General features: G+C 39.4%; 3 protein-coding genes across 10 annotated transcripts in view; 1 reads left to right on the forward strand and 2 right to left on the reverse strand.

The window, feature by feature from the left end:
- LOC128267432 (dual specificity protein phosphatase CDC14C) lies at positions 1-16,100 on the forward strand. Of its 3 annotated transcripts, none has more exons than XR_008269120.1 (6): positions 1-252; positions 837-977; positions 1,053-1,844; positions 1,910-2,453; positions 2,637-3,443; positions 16,047-16,100. XR_008269120.1 is itself a non-coding variant. In XM_053004274.1 (5 exons), exons 2-5 carry the CDS (start codon positions 857-859, stop codon positions 2,638-2,640), a joined length of 1,461 nt encoding a protein of 486 aa, XP_052860234.1. In that variant the 5' UTR covers positions 1-252; positions 837-856; the 3' UTR covers positions 2,641-4,809. The 3 variants fall into 3 exon arrangements, 1 of the variants encoding a protein (XP_052860234.1); XR_008269119.1 differs by lacking the exon at positions 16,047-16,100 and adding an exon at positions 13,769-13,956; XM_053004274.1 differs by lacking the exon at positions 16,047-16,100 and having other exon boundaries at positions 2,637-4,809.
- Positions 2,447-11,617, reverse strand: LOC128267380 (cytosolic purine 5'-nucleotidase). Its single transcript, XM_053004206.1, has 6 exons — positions 11,167-11,617; positions 8,605-8,892; positions 8,268-8,541; positions 7,227-8,195; positions 6,651-6,865; positions 2,447-6,538 (listed from the first exon to the last, which is right to left on the reverse strand). The coding sequence occupies exons 1-5, from the start codon at positions 11,430-11,432 to the stop codon at positions 6,677-6,679; spliced, it is 1,986 nt and encodes a 661-aa protein (XP_052860166.1). The 5' UTR covers positions 11,433-11,617; the 3' UTR covers positions 2,447-6,538; positions 6,651-6,676.
- The window catches only part of LOC128267389 (forkhead box protein K1-like), a 24,711-nt gene continuing 18,355 nt past the window's right edge, over positions 12,571-18,926 (reverse strand). For all 6 annotated transcript variants that reach the window (XM_053004218.1, XM_053004249.1, XM_053004233.1 and 3 more), the window contains one exon: positions 12,571-17,247. In XM_053004218.1, coding sequence (XP_052860178.1) covers positions 17,105-17,247 — 143 coding nt within the window. In that variant the 3' untranslated portion in view covers positions 12,571-17,104. The remainder of the gene's footprint in view (positions 17,248-18,926) is intronic.

The following is an 18,926-nucleotide window of genomic DNA, read 5'->3' on the forward strand; positions in this document are numbered from 1 at the left end:
TCTGTTTGTGCCATTCGTGAATAGAAATCGCTCATATTCAACCTGAATCGTATGCGAACATTACGTGGGCTGTTTTCGAGTTACGGACATTATTTCTTCAGCGCAGTTTCATTCGCGTTCCTTTCCATTTAAATTGCCTCACGCACACACCGATTGTGTTGTTTCTGTCGTGGGAGTCAAGAACATATCTACAATAGCCAATGGGAAGCAGCCCTGCTTGCAGTCAATAGTCTCATCGTATCATTCGGATTGGTAAGTTGTTGCTGGGTTTTTATTTTTGTTTAATTTTGTGAATATATTTAATGGCTGATACATTTAGCAATAAATTATTCAAGAACACACAGATAGTATGTTATGTAATAAAGCAGCATGCTAAACTACTTAAGAGTGTTCCAAATTGTAGGACGAAAGGTCGAAGCTTATTCAGTGTTCTATTAGTGATTTGACTAATTGTATCTCATGTTGACGGTCCTCAATATAGTTTGTAATGCCCTGTACTTTTATATGTAATTTATGTACGTAGAATTGTCATTTGGATAGCAAACATTTGCCGGCACATGCCTTTTTCAAAAGCACAGCAGTTTTGTCACGAAATAATTCTCTTCGATTCATTTATGCGCTTTCTGACGGCCGCTCCAACCTTTTGCTATGCGGTTCAAAATATGTCCAATTTAATTTTGTTTTCCATTCAAATTTGCGATAATTAAAATTATTGCAAATGAGTTGAGCGAGTTGAAGCCAGAAAGCCAAAAAATTATTCCCATTCATATCATACCAAAATGACCATAACTATCTATTTTGCGTGGACCAACGTTTCTTTTTCCAATCATTTTCAGTGTCTAGGCCTTTACGAACAATGGATTTCATTATGGGGCAAGAGGAATTAGTAAAGGACGTCGACAATACGCCTCCCATCGAATCTGACGAAGATGACATGTACGGTTGCTTATTTCGCTCAGTGGCATGTGTCATGAAGCGTAAGCCATCAACACCTTCAGCTTTGTCCGCTGTTGGTTTATTTAAAAACGATATATTATAATTCTCTCTTTTAGGTCGCCGTCTATATTTCGCCGTCCTGCATCAGAAAGACAGTATTCCACACCTGAAAAACTGTTGTATGTTCTCAACAGATAATGTACTGTATGAAAAGTTTTTCGATGATTTCGGCCCAGTACATTTAAGCGCCGTGTATCGTTATTGCAAGAGTTTAAACGAAATGCTCGATGAACGAGATGTAGGTTACTACCGAATCTTGCACTATACATCACCAGAAACGCCCAAGCTGCTTAACGCAGCATTTTTGATGGGCAGCTACGCCATCATTTATCTTCAGCATACTGCTGAGAGTATCTTGCGAACGTTGCATATCCAGTCGAACAGACTTGGCAAATTTTGCGATGCGTCACAGCATGGCCCTAGCTACCTGATATCATTATACGACTGTTTGTCCGCGATAGAGAAAGCGCATTCTAAAGGCTTTTTCTATTTTGCGGATTTCGACGCCTATGCCTATGAGTACTATGAAAGGGTCGAGAATGGTGACCTAAACTGGATTGTGCCGGGAAAATTGTTGGCCTTTTGTGGTCCTCATAAAGACTCGCGCGTGGAAAACGGCGTGCAACTGCATGGTCCGGAAAAGTATATTGAATACTTCCACTTAAATAACGTGACCGCTGTCGTTCGGCTAAACATGAAGAAATATGATGCAAAGAAGTTCACTGCTGAAAGGATCAATCACTGTGAACTGTATTTTGTTGATGGAGGAGTTCCGACCAACATGATTTTGCGTCGCTTCCTTTCATTTTGTGAGATGGAAAAGGGTGCCATTGCTGTGCACTGCAAGGGTAAGTGTTGTACATCGACAATACACTTTTATTTCTTTATTATATATTTGAATAATATTTTTCAGCCGGACTCGGTCGTACTGGAACTCTCATTGGAGCATATATCATAAAGCATTTCAGCTTCAGTGCACTGGAAGCGATCGCTTGGTTACGCATTTGCCGACCGGGGTCGGTTATTGGTCAACAGCAAACATGGCTACAGCATTCTGAATCGTTCTTGTTTGCCGAAGGAAAAGCTTACAGACAAATGCATCCATCTGCCAACCGGCGAAGGCTTCCTTATGGAATTTATAGCATTAAGAAAAATGCCAATCCTTGGAATGCTGATGCACTGGTATGCACTGAAGGTTCTCATTCAACCCGTGATCACGTTGGAGTTATCTTCCCGAAAAATGACGTATTGCAATGTACTGATACTACGGGTGCAACAAATAATCGAATAAACAACAACGTGTTGGTGAATGACGATTCTTGGCAAACTGTCGTCGACGCTGATGATCCGATGCAGAACGTCGTCGTCGAAAATATTGGTCACGAATCCGGTTTACCCACTCAAGGTGATCAATTGAATAAAATTAAAGCGAATCACCGGCGTAATGCACAACAAAGGTACGTTTATTTGTATTCTTTTATTTTGTTTATAGTTTTGTATACTTCATTATCCAACTCGGATGAGTATCGGGTTTACAATCGTTACCCATATTTTCCGATAAATTTAGGTATCATTATTCAGTGATAGGTTTTTCAAATTTGCCGATTTCTTAATTGAAAATTTTGTTTTTAATTTTTCAGATGACAATAAACTCAAAAACCATTATACTTTTAACGAAAAAACCGATTCCACTAATACTATCTGAAGATACAACTCATAGCTATAGTAACACAAATATTTGCTGTTATAGACTCATAATTAGAATATTTTTTCTAATGTAACATCTTTACCGCCATAAATACGGCCCGGTCCGTTCTCCTAAGAAAAACACTTCTTAACAACGATGTATTTGTATTTTTTCTAATATGTTGTGTTTTGCAATTTCTTTATTTACATTAAATGCTTCTGGCACACTTGGACATAAACTGTGACAAACTAACCTAAAGTATTGACAGTGATGTTGATTCTAAAGTGAGTTCTTTAGCCACCAAATCGTATAATCCACATCGCACTTCTAGATTAAAATTGAAGAAAATTCTAGCAACCCGTACGCAAAACAAAACTCTGGACGCTCATTTCTCACGGCGCTATCCTAAACAGCATAAACAAAAGCACGACAATCCATTGAACTATAGGGAGGCAATGCTGTACCATGAGCCAACTGCTTGTGTGACAATGGATCGATTCATGGTAAAGCAAATATCAGAGTGGCATATTCAAAATGGGATATTTGAGCCGAGCGAGAGTAATCTCAGAGCAACGCATTCTGAAGAATTTATGAAAGTCGACACAATGACGAACAACCCAAATGATTCGAAAAATGTGACTAAACCGATAGTTAACCCAGCGATGCGCTTTAACAAGAAGCAGGGCAGCCCGCTCACTCGAAAGGACGATGTGAAGTGCAGTGGCTTTTCTGCTCGAGGTGAAACTTATATGAACCATGGGTAAGTGAATCTATACATCATAAGTAACAAGTCATATCAAACATTTATACTTTAGTACCAAAAAGTTAGACGCATGTAATATGTTTCATACATTCCGTCAAATAAGTACCGGAAATTTGTGTTTTTAAAGCAAATGCTTTATTCGATGATTGATTTTTTTATGGCGTTATGTTTCTACGCATGTCACTCTGGGGGGCCACACGGTGCATAACAGTAACGTAACATAACAAAATTTGACACTTAATCGATAAGCATGTGTCAATATAATAAAAATGCATAGTTAAAATTAAAAAAAACTTCACAAATAAGAACTTACATTATCCTTACGTTTGTAAACAAACGCTCGTTGTTACGTGTTATGTTTTACAGGGTCCGCTGAGCCACAAAGTTTTTGACACATTCTTATCGTTTAAGTGTCAAATTTTGTTATGTTACGTTACTGTTATGCACCGTGTGGCCCCCCAGACTCACTTATGTTGATTCGGCCATTTTGAGTAATCAGTCAATTTTTGACAGCTGTTTTACTGTGCACGTGTCTTGGTTCATCGTCGATTTTTCTCTGCTCCAAAAAATGGATGACAAACTTTATCAACTTTTGTGTGAAAAACGAAATTAAGAGCTCGGACGCAATCGAAATGTTGACTGTGGCTTATGGAGAAGCTATTATAACCAAAAGCAGCGCTTATCGGTGGTTAAAAATGTTTTCAGTGGGCCGAGAAGATGTGAACGACGAAGAGCCAAGCCGAACGTTTTGTTGACAGTTTTCTTCGATTGCAGGGGCGTGGTGCATCATGAATTTGTGCCAAAGGGTAGAACGGTCAATTAAGAATATTACCTGAAAGTTATGTGCAATTTGCGCGAAGCAATCCACTACAAACGCCTGGGTTTGTGGGAAAACAAAAATTGGCTCTTGCGCTACTGCTCAGACATCGTGGTTTCGAATTTTTAGCCAAAACAACATTTACTTTTGGAGTAGACAAAAATCGAAGATGAGCCAAAACACGTCCAAACAAAACAGCTGTCAAAAATTTACTGACTAATCAAAATGGCCGAACTTGTCACCGTAAGTGGATGACATGAGTAGCAACATAAAGCCACAAAAAAAATCGAAAATCGGATATACATAGCCCGAGTAAATGAAAATTTATCAGAACTTTTTTAACACACATCGTACAGTTCTACAACGCAGCCTGGGTTCGAATCCCGGGACCGGTTGTTACGCAACCGGCCATGGTTTCCATTCCCGATACTGGCGTGATTGGGTGGTTGGCGCGGGACCAACAACCCCGCTCGTAAAAACTAACCGTTACTGAAAGCATCAGAGATTAACATTGTCTCTGGTGCAGGCTAAGACCGCTCACCGGTTGTTGTCCAATAATATAAGGTTGGCTAAAAAGAAATCGACGTTTTTTGGGTGATGTTCAGAACTATATTTAACAGGTTTCCAATGGTCCGATTTGCGTCAAATATGCACCATTTTGTTGGAAAATTAGTTGTCTTTTCAAAGATAGGCTTATAATGTCTCTCTTGTAAAAGGATTAGTCGTTATTGGCGAAAAACTCGAGAAATCCATTTTCATAATCCGTTTTTGATCTCAGTTTTTCATCACTCCGGAAATTTTGTAATGCGCAAAAAAGGTGTCAATCGCTTAGTGCGAGGTCTGGACTATACGGTGGATGCATTAAAACTTTCCAACCAAACTCCTGGACTTTCTGGCGAGCCACCAAAGACGTGCGTAACATTTCGTTGTCCTGTTGGAACACAAAACCCTTTTCTGTTGGCCGATTCTGGCCGTTTCTCGTCAATTGCTAGCTTCGAACGGTACAGTAATTAACGGTAGCAATCTGAATTTAGTATTAAGCCACACGGAAGCTGCTCATGATAAACATTTCCCTTTAAGTCCCACCATATACTCCGTAGAACCTTCCTAGCCGTTATTCCTGGTTTGGCCACCGGTTAATCTGCTTTACCACCCTTAGACCACGATTATTTTTACACAGTATTGTCGTATGTATGCCATACCTCATCCCCAGTATCAATCATTTAAAGAAATGGGTCGATTTTGTTCCGTTAGGCCAAAACTTCGCAAGATGGCAAGTCGAGCCATCATGTTTTTTGGTGTAAATAGGGTGGGGCCCAAACATCGAGCTTCTTTGTGAATCCAGCTTTGCGCCAATGACTTTAAGCTGTTCGATGATTGATCTTTAGCTCCTGGCCGATGCTCTGATTACTAAAATGCCGATCTACTTTGATTATTTCTGTGACTTTATCGACATTTTCGATGACGTGTCTGTCTAGGCTTTAACATCAAAAATAACTGAAACGTGTCAACGAAACCAAAATTTGACCCAGCCAGCTGTTAGAGTATCGGCACCATGAACACCATGCGAAATTTCAGCGGCCTAGCTTAAATTTTCATCTTTATCGAACAAAAAGTGTAAAATATACCGAATTTTCTCTGCGTTAACCTCCATTGTTAACACCCTGTAACTCACAAACGAATAGAACAAACAAAAAACAATGAAAGCATTCTTTTAAGTGTAAAAAATCAGCTTTAAAACGAGCCTAAACTTGAAACTGTACGATCGATACTTCACGAGATATCAATCATTAAAGGCATGTATCGTGAAAAACGTCGATTTCTTTTTAGCCAACCTGATAAGAAGAAGAACAAGAAAAATCATTAAACAAATACAGATATCATTAAAGTAATCATATGTTTTGTTGTTATAGTTAGGCCACAAATGTCGAATAAAAACTGAAAGAATTAATTCAAACACCTAATTTTAAGATTCAGTTTTTTGGAAGCGTTACAAGTGCTTGTTATTCGCATAAATAGTTCTGGGATTTGATATGAATCCTCTTTTAATTGACCGCTCTCAAAGAAATACGAAAGACGAAAAGTGTGTCTGTTCTGATTGGTTGTACATGACCGAGCTTCCGTTTTCTTATCATAGTGTACAGACCATGGCGTGCTGGAGTTCTTCTCAACAGTTGTTGTTATATTATTATAGAGACTTTGAGCACAGAGCTTCATTTGACTCTTAGTTGGCTGTTGTGGTCGGTATATGAAGTTGTTGCTGGTTGGAGTTTACCTGAAAGTATTCAGAATTGGGTGTATATGTCCGGTTCTTCTGCGGAAATTTATCAATTGGTTGCACGCATGCATTTTCCTGATACGTTTTCTGATACGTGGTCGATACTTACTCATACTACTGTGAACTGTTAGTTATTCATACGCGGTGAAGTTTCCCATCCCGTCTGGTGGTTCCGCTACTTGTTATAACCGTGGTTTTTTTCTGATCATCACTGTCCTCGTCGGAGTAGTCTTCGTCGTGCGTGTGTGTAACAGAGCGCGGCGTCGCGGGGCGTGTGTGTGGTACAGACATGCTCCCCAATCCTTCCCTGTTGTGTTGTTGCATCTATATCAAGAGTTGGAATAGACACAGTAGATATGAGTGTAGGTTAGTGTATGTACTTTTTTTTAATCTTAAAAGAACGGACCGGGCCGTATTTATTAAATTTACCTAATTGTTAACTGAATCTAACTTAACAAGACTTAACTTAACTCAATCAATATGTGGCATTTCCTCCACTTCAGAATAGCCATAGCTTCAGAACAAAGCTGTATTGCTGTCGCGAAAAATGGTGAATTTAACGTAACGGTGGCGCACAAAACATATAATTATAGATTGTGCTCGAAAGCACGTGTTGGCCGACTCGGTAGCAAATCGAAAGTGAGCTGCCCAATAATAAGAAACCAAGAAAAAGACAAATGCTCACCGTGCTTGGGTCCGTTGATTTGTCCTCGTCATGATAGCTTGCGGCAGCCGGCAGTAGCGAAAGAAGTTCCACCACCGCTCCCACATTAACTCCCTCATCAACCTTACGCGAACGCTGGATAATGGGTGGGTCGAGCGCGGAGCTTTGCTCATGCGCGACGGTTGACTCGTGTGGCAGGAGCATGGCAGGGGCGCGGAACATATACGAGAAAGGATAGTACATGAGGTTGAGAATGGTGGCTGCGTATAGATCCGCGTACCGCACGACTTGGCTAGAGAAAAACGTTTGGCGCGATCCAGATCGGAACAACGATCCCATCATCCCGTATGCCAGGTCCATTTTGTGCGTGACGTCACGGATGGAGGAGCGCACTGAACGAATGTCTGGCTTTTCCTTGGCGCTAGAATCAAGATTCTTGTACAGGTCGCCGAGTTGCACGTCTAGTTGCTGCAACTCAGCAAATAGTTGACACTTGTCCGTCCATACGTGCAGCTCCTGTACTAGCTCTGGCACGATTAAAAATGTGCGCCACCCTCGGATTTTCTTGCTTTTCAGTATATCGCCGAAGATGTGATCGCCGATATAGAGTACGTCCTTGCCTTTAGCTCCAATTAGTTTGGTGAACACGTCGCACGATCCGCCAGAATACACCTGATTTGCAAGTAGTGGACCCATATGGGTGCCCACCTTGAGCGCTCCGGTAGTGGTGTCCACCTGTCGCAGGATCGTTCCCTCGCCAAAAAAGAGAGGTTTTCTGGCGTCAACCACGATTGTATCGAAGTAAGTCTTCCAGTCACGATGATGCTCGTCCGGTTTCGCACCATGAGGGAAGTCAAATAGAAAAGTCATGATGCGATCGGTGAAGTTGTAGTCGCTATTGGTGAGGAGAAACACCTTGGCTCCAGATTCACGGATGCGGGACAGCACCATTGGTAACCGTTTGTCCTTCTTGACGTAATCATCCAAATGCTAATGAGGCATGGAAGATACAAACATTAATTTGCTTCCAATTGAACCATCGCCCAGTGAGAAATACTTTACCTCAAGTGTTTTTTTCTTAAGATCTCCATAGATGTGGATCCAGTCAACGGCCCCGCGTACATCTTGGAAAATTGATTTGAACGACATGAAAAGCTCGCCGTACTGAACGCCAGTCCGGTCGATTTGCTCAGTATACTGAGGTGAGTGCGTGAAAAAGTCTACTAAGCAGGCGAACAAGTAGGTTTCTGGCAGGTTGAATAATGTGTTCAATACGTAAACTCGGCTTTCGTCAAGTTGTAAGAACTTATTCGGGTACAACTCGTACACCTGGTGACTAGTGTGGAAACAACAGCACGTCTTATTTCGGAGCCCAGGACAAAGGGGTTTTTATACTTACTGTTTGAGAAACTCGAAACCGTGTACACACACAAGTATGTTACCGTATGCGTCCACTTTCAGTAAGTTGCCATAAAGTGAATCGAACCAGAGGCCGCGCACCGGAAACGAAGGATCATAGGCAAACTGACGGATCTCGGACGGATAACCGAGGCTAACCAGCCTTTCCTTAACCAGATCGAAACCAAGTTGCTCGTACTGTGGCGATTTATATTCAGCGATTGTATAATCCATGTCGAAGCCATAGAACTTAATGTTCTCCAGATGCATCGATCGGTTGACGAAGATTCTGTTGGCAAGACAATGCACTTCAGCATTAGCCTATATATCTTTTTTAAACAAATTTTTATATGGTCAGTATTTTATAGGTAGCGGTTACTCCAAAAACAGCAAACTGCAGTGCTGGTAACCACCTAATTATAAACGGAACATTGTAATAAAACAAAGAAATGAGATTCAGTTTTGACCTCAATATCCCAATCTGAAATAACCTGAAATCAGAGCGTAAACCTCAGAAGAACCGGATTATACACCCAAATCTGAATACTTTCAGATAATCTCCAACCACCAACAATTTCAAATACCGACCTCAACAGCCAACTAGGAGACGAGTGAAGCGCTACGGTCAAAGTATCTATAATAATACAACGATTCTTGTAACAAACTCAGACCTGGAGAGACGTTCGAGAGTCACGTTTCACATACCTACCTCGTTACCCGTCGACGAGGGTGATTCGTTAACTCAGTCAAAGACCGGTCGGCGGTTGTAGCCGAACAAGAATAAACAATACGCAACATACGCTGACCATGTTACTGAGGTGTTCCATACACCTCTAAATTTAGGTTACGCAACGGACCCACTCCAATGACTGAAGTGCTAGTTATAATTAGCTATATAAGAACCTATAATGATCAATAAAGAAGGAGTCGAAGAGAGTCGAAGAGAGTCAACGACAGTCGAAAAGTTGACGTTGAACTGTAAAGATGTGTCCAGTCATTTAAAGTTCACCATATGGCCGGCAACATAACCGGAACAGTTCGTGCGTTTATTGCATGGAGATCGTGATTAGTGAAAACATTTTTACTACATGGCGACCGTTTTTTTATTACACGAGGAACCAAAGAAGGATTTGTGATTGAGCATTATCCTGACGTCGGTGTGACTTTTGATAAGACTTGATTTGTTTCTCCATCCTTACCCTTGATATCTGAGATAAGCGGGTTATGCAGACCGGGAGCAGAATTGGCTTTCGATATGGCGCATGCAATAGCATCACAGCCAAGCACTGGTTCATGAGTAGATTCACCGAAAGGAAGGATTACACCCATCACTAACGCTATAAGTAAGCCCAATAATCTCAATCAGGTGGACTCCTCGTGGCATCAACAATCAATCACTTTTGAATCACCTTGATACGAATCTGAGCGCGACTGCCTTATCGTGTGGTCACAGTGATAACGAGGAAGCGTGTCCTAGTAACGCGTTTCACGAGCACTTCAGACGTCACAAGCAGTGGTCAAACCCATGCACCGCTTATCAATTGCCACTGGCCTGACCTTACTTGCGCGAGGATGGAGAATAAGTGAGCGGGGTCATTAGGAACATAAGTTGTTTAGAGACACCGTCTTATTTTGATTGTCGTACTGCAACGGCGTTGTTGTTAAAGTTTACAAATATATGAGGCGCCTAACTTAAGTTCCGTAGCAATAGGATTAAACCCAGCGGACCCATCTAATCTAAAGGCAAATTTGTTATTACTGTGAACCATGCATGTGAACCATGTGCCAGTGCAGTCATAATATAGAGAATTTTTGAAGTATGGGGAATTTCTAACATGTGCCTCTAGGTCACCAGACTATAACGCATCTCAGTAGATGTGCATCTCACTCATTGCTGCTCAAAATGTGTTAAAAGCTATGAAACAGCAGTCCGGTGTTTTAATATTTGATTGCTTCTAGTAAGTTTCAGGTACACATTTTTTTCTATTTTCATTTTATCGCTGAAGTTTGATTGCTGGTTTTAAGTTTAAGAATTAGAAAATCGATGCAATTACATTTGTTAGCCGTTTTACGACGATTAAGGACATTGTTTGATAGTTACGAACATTTTTTTGTTTTTTTTTAATCTTAGAAGGATTACGATCATTGCCTCTGTTTGATTAGATTCCCGGTAAATGAAGGTAAATAAGATAAGGCTATGAAAGAAGAATTAAAAAGTAATTATATTTTAGGTGAAAAATTATCAATTCCATGCCAATTGGCCATATCCCAAATAACAAGTGTGCATGTTTTCTTGTTTTATGTATTTCAGAATTCACCACCTGCTGTTGCGTGTTTCTCGATAATGTTTAACGACCTGTAGTGCAATAGTGGCTATATATGTTTGGAAAAGGAATTAAAGATCATATCCTAATTGATTACCGCGATCTAATTGCAACTCGCGCTCATGGGTGTGGGAGGATGTATTACGTCCTCGTTTCACACAACAAGTTTGACACTAATATTGAATGCATTGAACCAGATACATTCCACTTGCACTCGCGGTAGACGCCCTGTAACTTACCTGTGACTAATTTCACGCTTGTAGCCGTAGATTGGATCGCTAGCTCCAAGCAGACCACTAACAATTAGAGAGGGTGGTGTTTCAGGTCGGGGTGTTTTGAAGCGAGAGGAAGGCGCGTTTTCATCCTGCTGGCTCGTGTTCAGGTTGGGCAAATTTGTTATTTTGTTAAATCTACGAAATCCTTCGGAATTGGAGCATTCGCTCAGCTCAGTCACTGTGGTTTGTGACTGATGAGGAAGGCTAACTTCAAATGCATCCTGTGACATGTCAGATATTGAGAGCTCAATGTTATACTTTTTGAATGACGTCTACTTGAATCCGATTAGAACTTTAAGCATTCGACTAACAAAACGCACGTAATTATTGCAAGAAATCGAAACAAAAAAATGAAGTAGATTACGTCTTCAACAACACCGTACGGGAGCCTTTTACGAGAAGAGCATTCACTCGACGTAACACCGTCTTTTATTCAAAAACACTAGCGTGCAGGCAAAAGCGAAATGAACTACTGAAACCCAAGTGAGCGAAGATGGTCGGCAAAGCCGTTGTTATCACTTGCGTTACTTGTTGAGAATCAGAAGAAGAGCACGAAAAGAAAAATTAGCGTATGAGGAGGGACACGGTGTCTAACGCTTAGCTTAGAGATGACTAAGTACTTAGGTCTAGGAGGGATGAAACTGCACAAGAAACAATCAATGTTTCCTTGATGTTTTTCTTGCCATTTGATCGAATGCGCGCGACAAGGTAAGCTACATCGATCGATCGGAACATCGATCGCCATCCCATCTCTCTGTATGCTGAACAGAGAACGCTGACACTCGATTTTATGCCACATTCCTCCCACCTGCAGTGTCGCAATGGGATGAATGCTTGACTTCTCCGATGAATAAGGAGCCGCGACTGATCGGCGAAAGTAGGTCAATAAAAATGAAAAGAAACGCACGAGCCACGGCTAGAACAAAGAAAGTGAACACACCACATGGCCGGGAACGGGGTTTTTCTCCTACCCTCAACCCCAACCACATCCTTTCAACAGTGTGGCCAAATGCCCTGCAAAGCCGAGCACGTGCCCTTGACTTCGTTCGCCTAGAAAGCTTGCGCCTTCTACGACAATGTTAATCTCTGATGCTCTCTGTAACGGTTTGTTTTTACGGGCGGGGTTGTTAGTCCCGGAATAGAGTCCCCCGATGGTAGAGTAGCCTGTAACACTCGTCATTGTCATGCAGCTGGCCTGGGTTCTGCAAACTTCATCACCGACTAAATTCGGGAATAAAACGATTCATAGTCAAAAGTGAAGAATTAAATTACATGAACTGTTCAACTTCACAACTAATTACGCTTCCAGCTGTTAAATAATCCTACACAATGATATTTATTTAATCGACTTAAACTAGAACCATGTGAATGCGAAAGCCCGAAACTTAATTAACCAGCAAATTAACAAGCCGCGACATTTGGGTTAGATGTGAAAAAAATCTAAGATGGAAATTCATTTATATTTACTTGCCAATTCAAATACCAAATTGACAAAAATTCAAAGTCCATGCTTCTTTCCTTGTTTAATTACTAAGAAAACATCTAACGACAGACGTTTGCGTTTACTTCAATCACCTTCATCAATTATAAACATTATTATTGAAATTAACAGTAAAACACATATTTATATACAATGCTAAGAAACTGGAGTGCATGCACATAAATACATGCATCCACATATCCAAGAGTATATGCCAAAGCAAAAGTACATATTACAGTTACATTAATATTTGATACTGAGGATTTTATATATTACAATTTTTTGATCATCTCTTATCTAAACTGAATGTTACCTATTCATTATGTTTTCATTTTACTTTAACAAATGCTTATTCGATTGCTAGTATATCTGCTTCGTGTACATATTTTATATTGTGAGCTTACGTGAATTCCACATTCATATTAGTTTGGCCATACCAACAGCTTTACCAAAAAGAGTCCACAGAGTTCTGCAGATAAACAATAAAAATCAACACTTCAGGTGCGATTTGATCACAGTGCACGTTAGTGTAACAGCTGTTACGCTCGACACATAAATTCAATATTGATTCTACATTTCAAAAAGTAAGTTTCGCTAATAGATCCTTATCGCGCACCAAACATACACATTCTGTTAAATATTACCTTTTCTACGATTAATGTAGATTTTGTTCTGTCAATACTTTCTTCAAACGCTAGAAACTTGTTGATAGGCACCAAAGCATAGGTAACTGCCATAAATTAATGATAAGATGTAATGTACTGTATGAACACATAAGTACCATAGTACCAGTAAATGTACATAGTTTCGTGAAACGCTTACTGCTTGTTAGAAATACTATGATAAAAAAGTGCTTTTAATTCATTTTGGTCATTTTATTCAAGAAAATGTAAATTCATGTAACCATTTGCTTTTCCGAAAGTTTTCATATCTCAATTTTTTAATTCAAGTTTCTAGCAAGCAAACTATTATGACAAATAAAGTATGGTTCAGTTGTCGTAAAGAATATGCCCAGTGTGCTTGTCTTGTATGCAATGCAAAAAACTTTTGTTTAATAAACTTTGTTTCCTATCATTTTTTTCCTAGTTTTTCTTTCAGAAATCTGAATATTATTCAGACATTTGTTTGATGCTTGCATCGACAGTAACACTATTCTCATTGATCAGCAATCCAACTCAACAATCATTGTTGTTTATATAGATACTTCTGACGGGCAGACAGGTACACACATACACACACGCGCGCTATTACTTGCAGACGTACGTTAAATTCTTTAAACACCAATGCCGCGTTTTGCATAAATAGAATATTCGTTTTTCTTACATTCTTCATTTCTTTATGCAGCAAATACAACCTCCGAGCGTTCCTGGCCTGCAACAGAGCGGTTTCGCACGGGTTAACTGCACTGGTGTACGAACATCATCCGAGACAAGAAATAACGTAGACCATAATTTCTTAATGATACATATTGTGGTGTACGAAATGAGCAAAAAGAACAAAACCGACCTGTCTATGAATGTAATATTAATGTAACATTACCCTCCCATGCATTACTTATTCTCGTTCTTTTTGCTTCCCTTGCCAGCCTGTGTACATGTATATCGTTCGTTTTCCCACATCAATGGCATGGTTATATGACCAAAAATACGAATTCAATACGTGTGTATGTTGGCCATGATGAAAAGACAGCAAAGATCTACAAAAGTATTGCATTGTGATATATTCATTGTTCAAAGGCAACATGAAACGTGATGACCTTATACTGATGAAGAATATGCCGCATTTATGGTTTTATGCACTGTAGGCTTATCAATTACCGACATTAATTTGTTGCTCTACGGGCTCTTAGTGCGCACACGTTTGTGCGTGTGTTCGATAACAATGTGCCGTTTTAGTATCATTAGCAATGGTGAAGATCTCATACTATTGTGACATCTATGCTGTCGCTCATACATTTATCCCAACACCATGCCAAACTATTTCCATCGGTTTTACTATATTACTCTTCCCATTCATTTCAAACAAAATGTTTTTTTTTTCTGACAATAATCATTTCATTTGTTCCCCTAACGATTGACACCGTCACGGTAATGTGATCCATCAAAATGCTTACAACACGATGCTTAATGTTCTAAAACTACAGATGGTTTATGTGCGCCCTAAACACATAATTTTACACGAAACATTTTGTTGTGTTTACACATACTTCAGAACATGGTGGTTACCCAAGATTTATTTCTTTATTTTCATTGGATTTTGGGCGTGTACTCCGTATTCTTAAATTCCTAAAAATCCTAAATACTTATTTCTTTATGTATAATACGATCTGCACGATAGGATGCACTTATAAAGGAGGCGGATGCACTTAACTCTTATTACTTATTCATCCCGCTATCAATTTGTTATGCTTTCAATTTCAAATAGTTTTACGATAGTGAACTTATTTATAAATTTGGGGTTTTTCAAAACCTTTAAGTAGATTTATATAAATGATTGGGTTTTCTTGTTGCGGCGACGCTATCGTACAATATTAGTGTGTTCTTTTGTGTTTGAAAATCTGTGCTATTGATAAGCGCAGCGTAGTTTCCTCGGAACTCCTTGATTTCGCGTTCAATCGCTAACAAAAACTGGCGGAAACCTATATATAGGCATAGGTAACCTATATATAGAACGAAAACTATTCTACTTCATCAAGAATTCAATTTTGAACACCTATAACTAACACTAAACTAAATATTGCCCGACCGGGACCACGTTTATGACTATTTAATAAACACAAATTCCAAATGAATATCTGAGTAAAAGCATACTTGAGCTCTAAGCTATGGGTAGAGAGATAATAATCTTCTATTTTCCCCAATCATCCAATCCAATCATTCGTAGATTCAAGAAAACGACATGTATTATGTAATAGTCTTCTTCCAGAACAAAATGTAACAAGACTTTTTTTCTTATTCTGATTCTTATTATTGATTCTCTGATTCTTATTCTTATTATTCTTAACTGATGATGATTAATAGTTTCATAAGCCGAAAAAAATATTTGTAATTCAATTCATTTGCTGCTCATTTGAAATTTTGCAAAAAGCTACCAAAAATTTAGACAAATATTTTGTAAACGAAAGAGAGATGCTACTCCGAAATAAATTCAAATTAATGAAATACATACCTAAATTTTCTCTCTCTCTCTCTCTCTCTCTCGCTCTCGCTCTCGCTCTCTCTCTCTCTCTCTCTCTCTCTCTCTTTCTCTTTCTTTCTCTCTTTCTCTTTCTCTCTTTTTCTCTGTTTTTCTCTCTCTGTTATCTTTTTTCTCATTCTTTGGACCTTTGATTGCATCATAACTTGAGGCATTCTTCACCATCTAGGAGATTGCTTCAATGCGGTTGAGTAAAATATGGCCAAACTAATTTCAATTTCTGCCTGCAATGTCGCAATGATGACATGTTTAAAAACCGCTCGTCAATAAGAACAGTTTCTGCAAACTTGAATGTCTCTAGGACCAAGTCACTAGGACAAAGCAGTTATTAAATCTTTTGTCAGACAAAGTAATAGACCTTAAAAAGATAATCATTTCCATTGTCGTTCAAATGAAAAAGTTTTATCCCAGGTCATCTCAGGTAAATAGAAATGGTGTTTATCAAGAAGGCCAAATGTGTTTTAGCTATGTTACAACACTGCCATGCGTGCTTGTAACCAACATAAAGAGTCGACCAATACTGCGGTTAGTTTAGACGAATGAGTACCTTCTAACCATCTGCTAGGAACCCGCTAATCAAGACGAAAGAATGTGTAAGTTATGCAGATTACAAATTGATTGATTTATAATATTCCCACGTCGTTTTTCCAGCATTTCAACCAATCACGACGCGTCATTTGGACGGTAGCATCATCGAAACGTATTCAACCAATCAGGTTAAACCAACCAAGTTAGACGATCTTATTAAACCAATCAAGTTAAGGTTTTCGATTGAGTTTTAAAGCAAGTCCACTCTAAGTAAGCGCTCTTCTACATTCTTCACATGTTTTGTAATAATGGACAGAGGTGCTCTTCGCTTACTTCACATGGAATCGAAAAACATGTATTTTCTTTGCTAAAAACCATAAAATTAGGAAGCATTTTCTGTTTGAGCAGCGGGAATGAACTTGGCAAACGAAAAGAAAATCCTTATTTTTTTAAATTTAATTTAATTGTGTAGGGCCTTGTTGATTGTTAAAGTTCAATGATTGAGCAAAAATAAAGTTCAATCAAACCGAATCGAGCAACATATCTCTCCCTCTTCGTCAATTCACTACTCGGTAAAAGCGAAAAGCGCTAAAAGCGATGCCATGAAAACGAAAACGACGGCAATAACGGACGTCGTTCAGCGTTACAGCTGACAGCTGCATATCAACCTTATAAAATTCCGTCACAATGAGGAGACAGTTACATCTTCTGACGTTTGTTGCATGGTTCGTAGTCGTCGCTTTCATATTCCATCTGCTCATCTTCTTCATAAACTTCGGTCGGATGGTGATCAGCACTGGCATAAGCTGTGTATTGGTTCTGGTAGGAAGATTGCTGGGAACCTATTGAGAAAAAAAACATTTTTTAATAAATAAAATAATATAACCTAGTTGCAAAATTGCCTGCAAAAAGAATGAATTATTGATTTTGTCTTACTTTACATCAACCAAAAACCAAACCAAATGATTTTTTGATTAAATAAAATGGTTCTCTAAGTTCACTCATATTACAATTCCTCCAGAAGATCGAGCATAAAGCTGATTTGTTTAAAATTAGCAACGCACGTAATATTGTTCAACTACCTGGTGAGTTGTTGCAACATATTGTTAAACAACCGGCTAGATCGTTGCACTGAATAATAACTGCCACTATCGAATAATAAGACTGCTGAATTTTACCTAATTTGTATTTTAGTCTCATACCAAAATCGCATGCTGCTGTCATTTACCGTTACCAAACGAGGAAGCAAACCATAAACACCATGCGAGAATTCTTCTTCGCGATTCACGATTCGACAAGTCTTAAAAATTGAGATCGTAAAAGATGAAAAGATTCGTTCGATTGCATGGGAATTGTATATTGCGTTTGTTCACTGTGTGTTTAAAAAAATGGTTGCACTTTTCTAAATATTCTAATGTGTGTTACATAAATTCGCAACTATGCCTATGGCGGTGAACGATGTTTTCGTCCTTGGTGTTACGGGAGTTCGCGAAGTTGCCGCGAACTGGTATGGACAATGACGAAAATGTTTCGGAAATGGTAAAGGTTGACCGTATAATACTGCTAAGCTTCTAAATGAAGAACCCGTTACAATAGCAAGCTGTATGTACTGTACGACTGCACTGTCGTGCAGCGCATACGCTTTACCAAGGCTTCGGTGGTTTGATGGGATGGTCAAGAGAATGTCGGACGACAAACCAGCGTGCAAAATCTTCTTAGACCGTTCGGAAGGACAGCGGAGGCGTGGTAGGGCCGGTATGAGATGACGAGATTGCATCGACGGTGATGCGCGAGCGGCCGGAATTGATTGACAAAGGCGCTCGATCGCGAGCGGCGCACAGATGCCTTATTGCAGACCAAGACCGCTTAGTGGTTGTGATGCCGAATAAAACGGAGTTTCAAAATTATTCGCTTAGCCATATTATGATACCAGCGTAGACACCTCTCTTACTTATTATCACACCATCATGACTTTTACCATCAGAATTGATTCTTCTTCTTATGCAGCAATTACAACCACCGAGCGATCTTGACCTGCAACAGAGCAAATGTTAATCCCTATTGATTACTGTATCGTTGTGTTTTTACGGCTGGTACGGGGTTGTTGACCCGCGTCAACCCCCATGTCACACCGATCTATGGAATCGAACTAAGGCCAGCTGCATGACAACGACGACCGTTACCGACTACTCTATCAAAAGGAGCAATACTCGTATTTTTACGCGCAGGATAAATACATGGGTGATATTTTTAATTAGCAAATGGCATAGGGTGATCAAATAAGCGTTCTCTTTTCCATTTTGTGTTATGAAAAGAAAACGGTTAAATATTTTTCGATGCTTGAACTTTTATTTGAAAGGTTCATTCATTACATTTATATATAAAATATAGAACATGCCTCTTACCAAAAATCACGTGGTTTTTATAAAATTAGGCCCGACACACCGGACCGCATACGTATTTGTATATACTGACCCACGTGTTATCATCAACAAGATAAAAGAAATTTAGTATTTTTAAC

Source organism: Anopheles cruzii, chromosome X, assembly GCF_943734635.1.
Source record: "Anopheles cruzii chromosome X, idAnoCruzAS_RS32_06, whole genome shotgun sequence".
NCBI lineage: Eukaryota > Metazoa > Arthropoda > Insecta > Diptera > Culicidae > Anopheles > Anopheles cruzii.

Coding starts and splice junctions, on each gene's coding strand:
- LOC128267432 (XM_053004274.1), top strand. CDS start 857: ATGGATTTCATTATGGGGCAAGAGGAATTAGTAAAGGACGTCGACAAT. Junction 978..1,052: donor AGTGGCATGTGTCATGAAGC/GTAAGCCATCAA, acceptor TCTCTCTTTTAG/GTCGCCGTCTATATTTCGCC. Junction 1,845..1,909: donor CATTGCTGTGCACTGCAAGG/GTAAGTGTTGTA, acceptor AATATTTTTCAG/CCGGACTCGGTCGTACTGGA.
- LOC128267380 (XM_053004206.1), bottom strand. CDS start 11,432: ATGTCACAGGATGCATTTGAAGTTAGCCTTCCTCATCAGTCACAAACC. Junction 8,893..11,166: donor AAGCGTGAAATTAGTCACAG/GTAAGTTACAGG, acceptor TCTTGCCAACAG/AATCTTCGTCAACCGATCGA. Junction 8,542..8,604: donor GGTTTCGAGTTTCTCAAACA/GTAAGTATAAAA, acceptor TTTCCACACTAG/TCACCAGGTGTACGAGTTGT.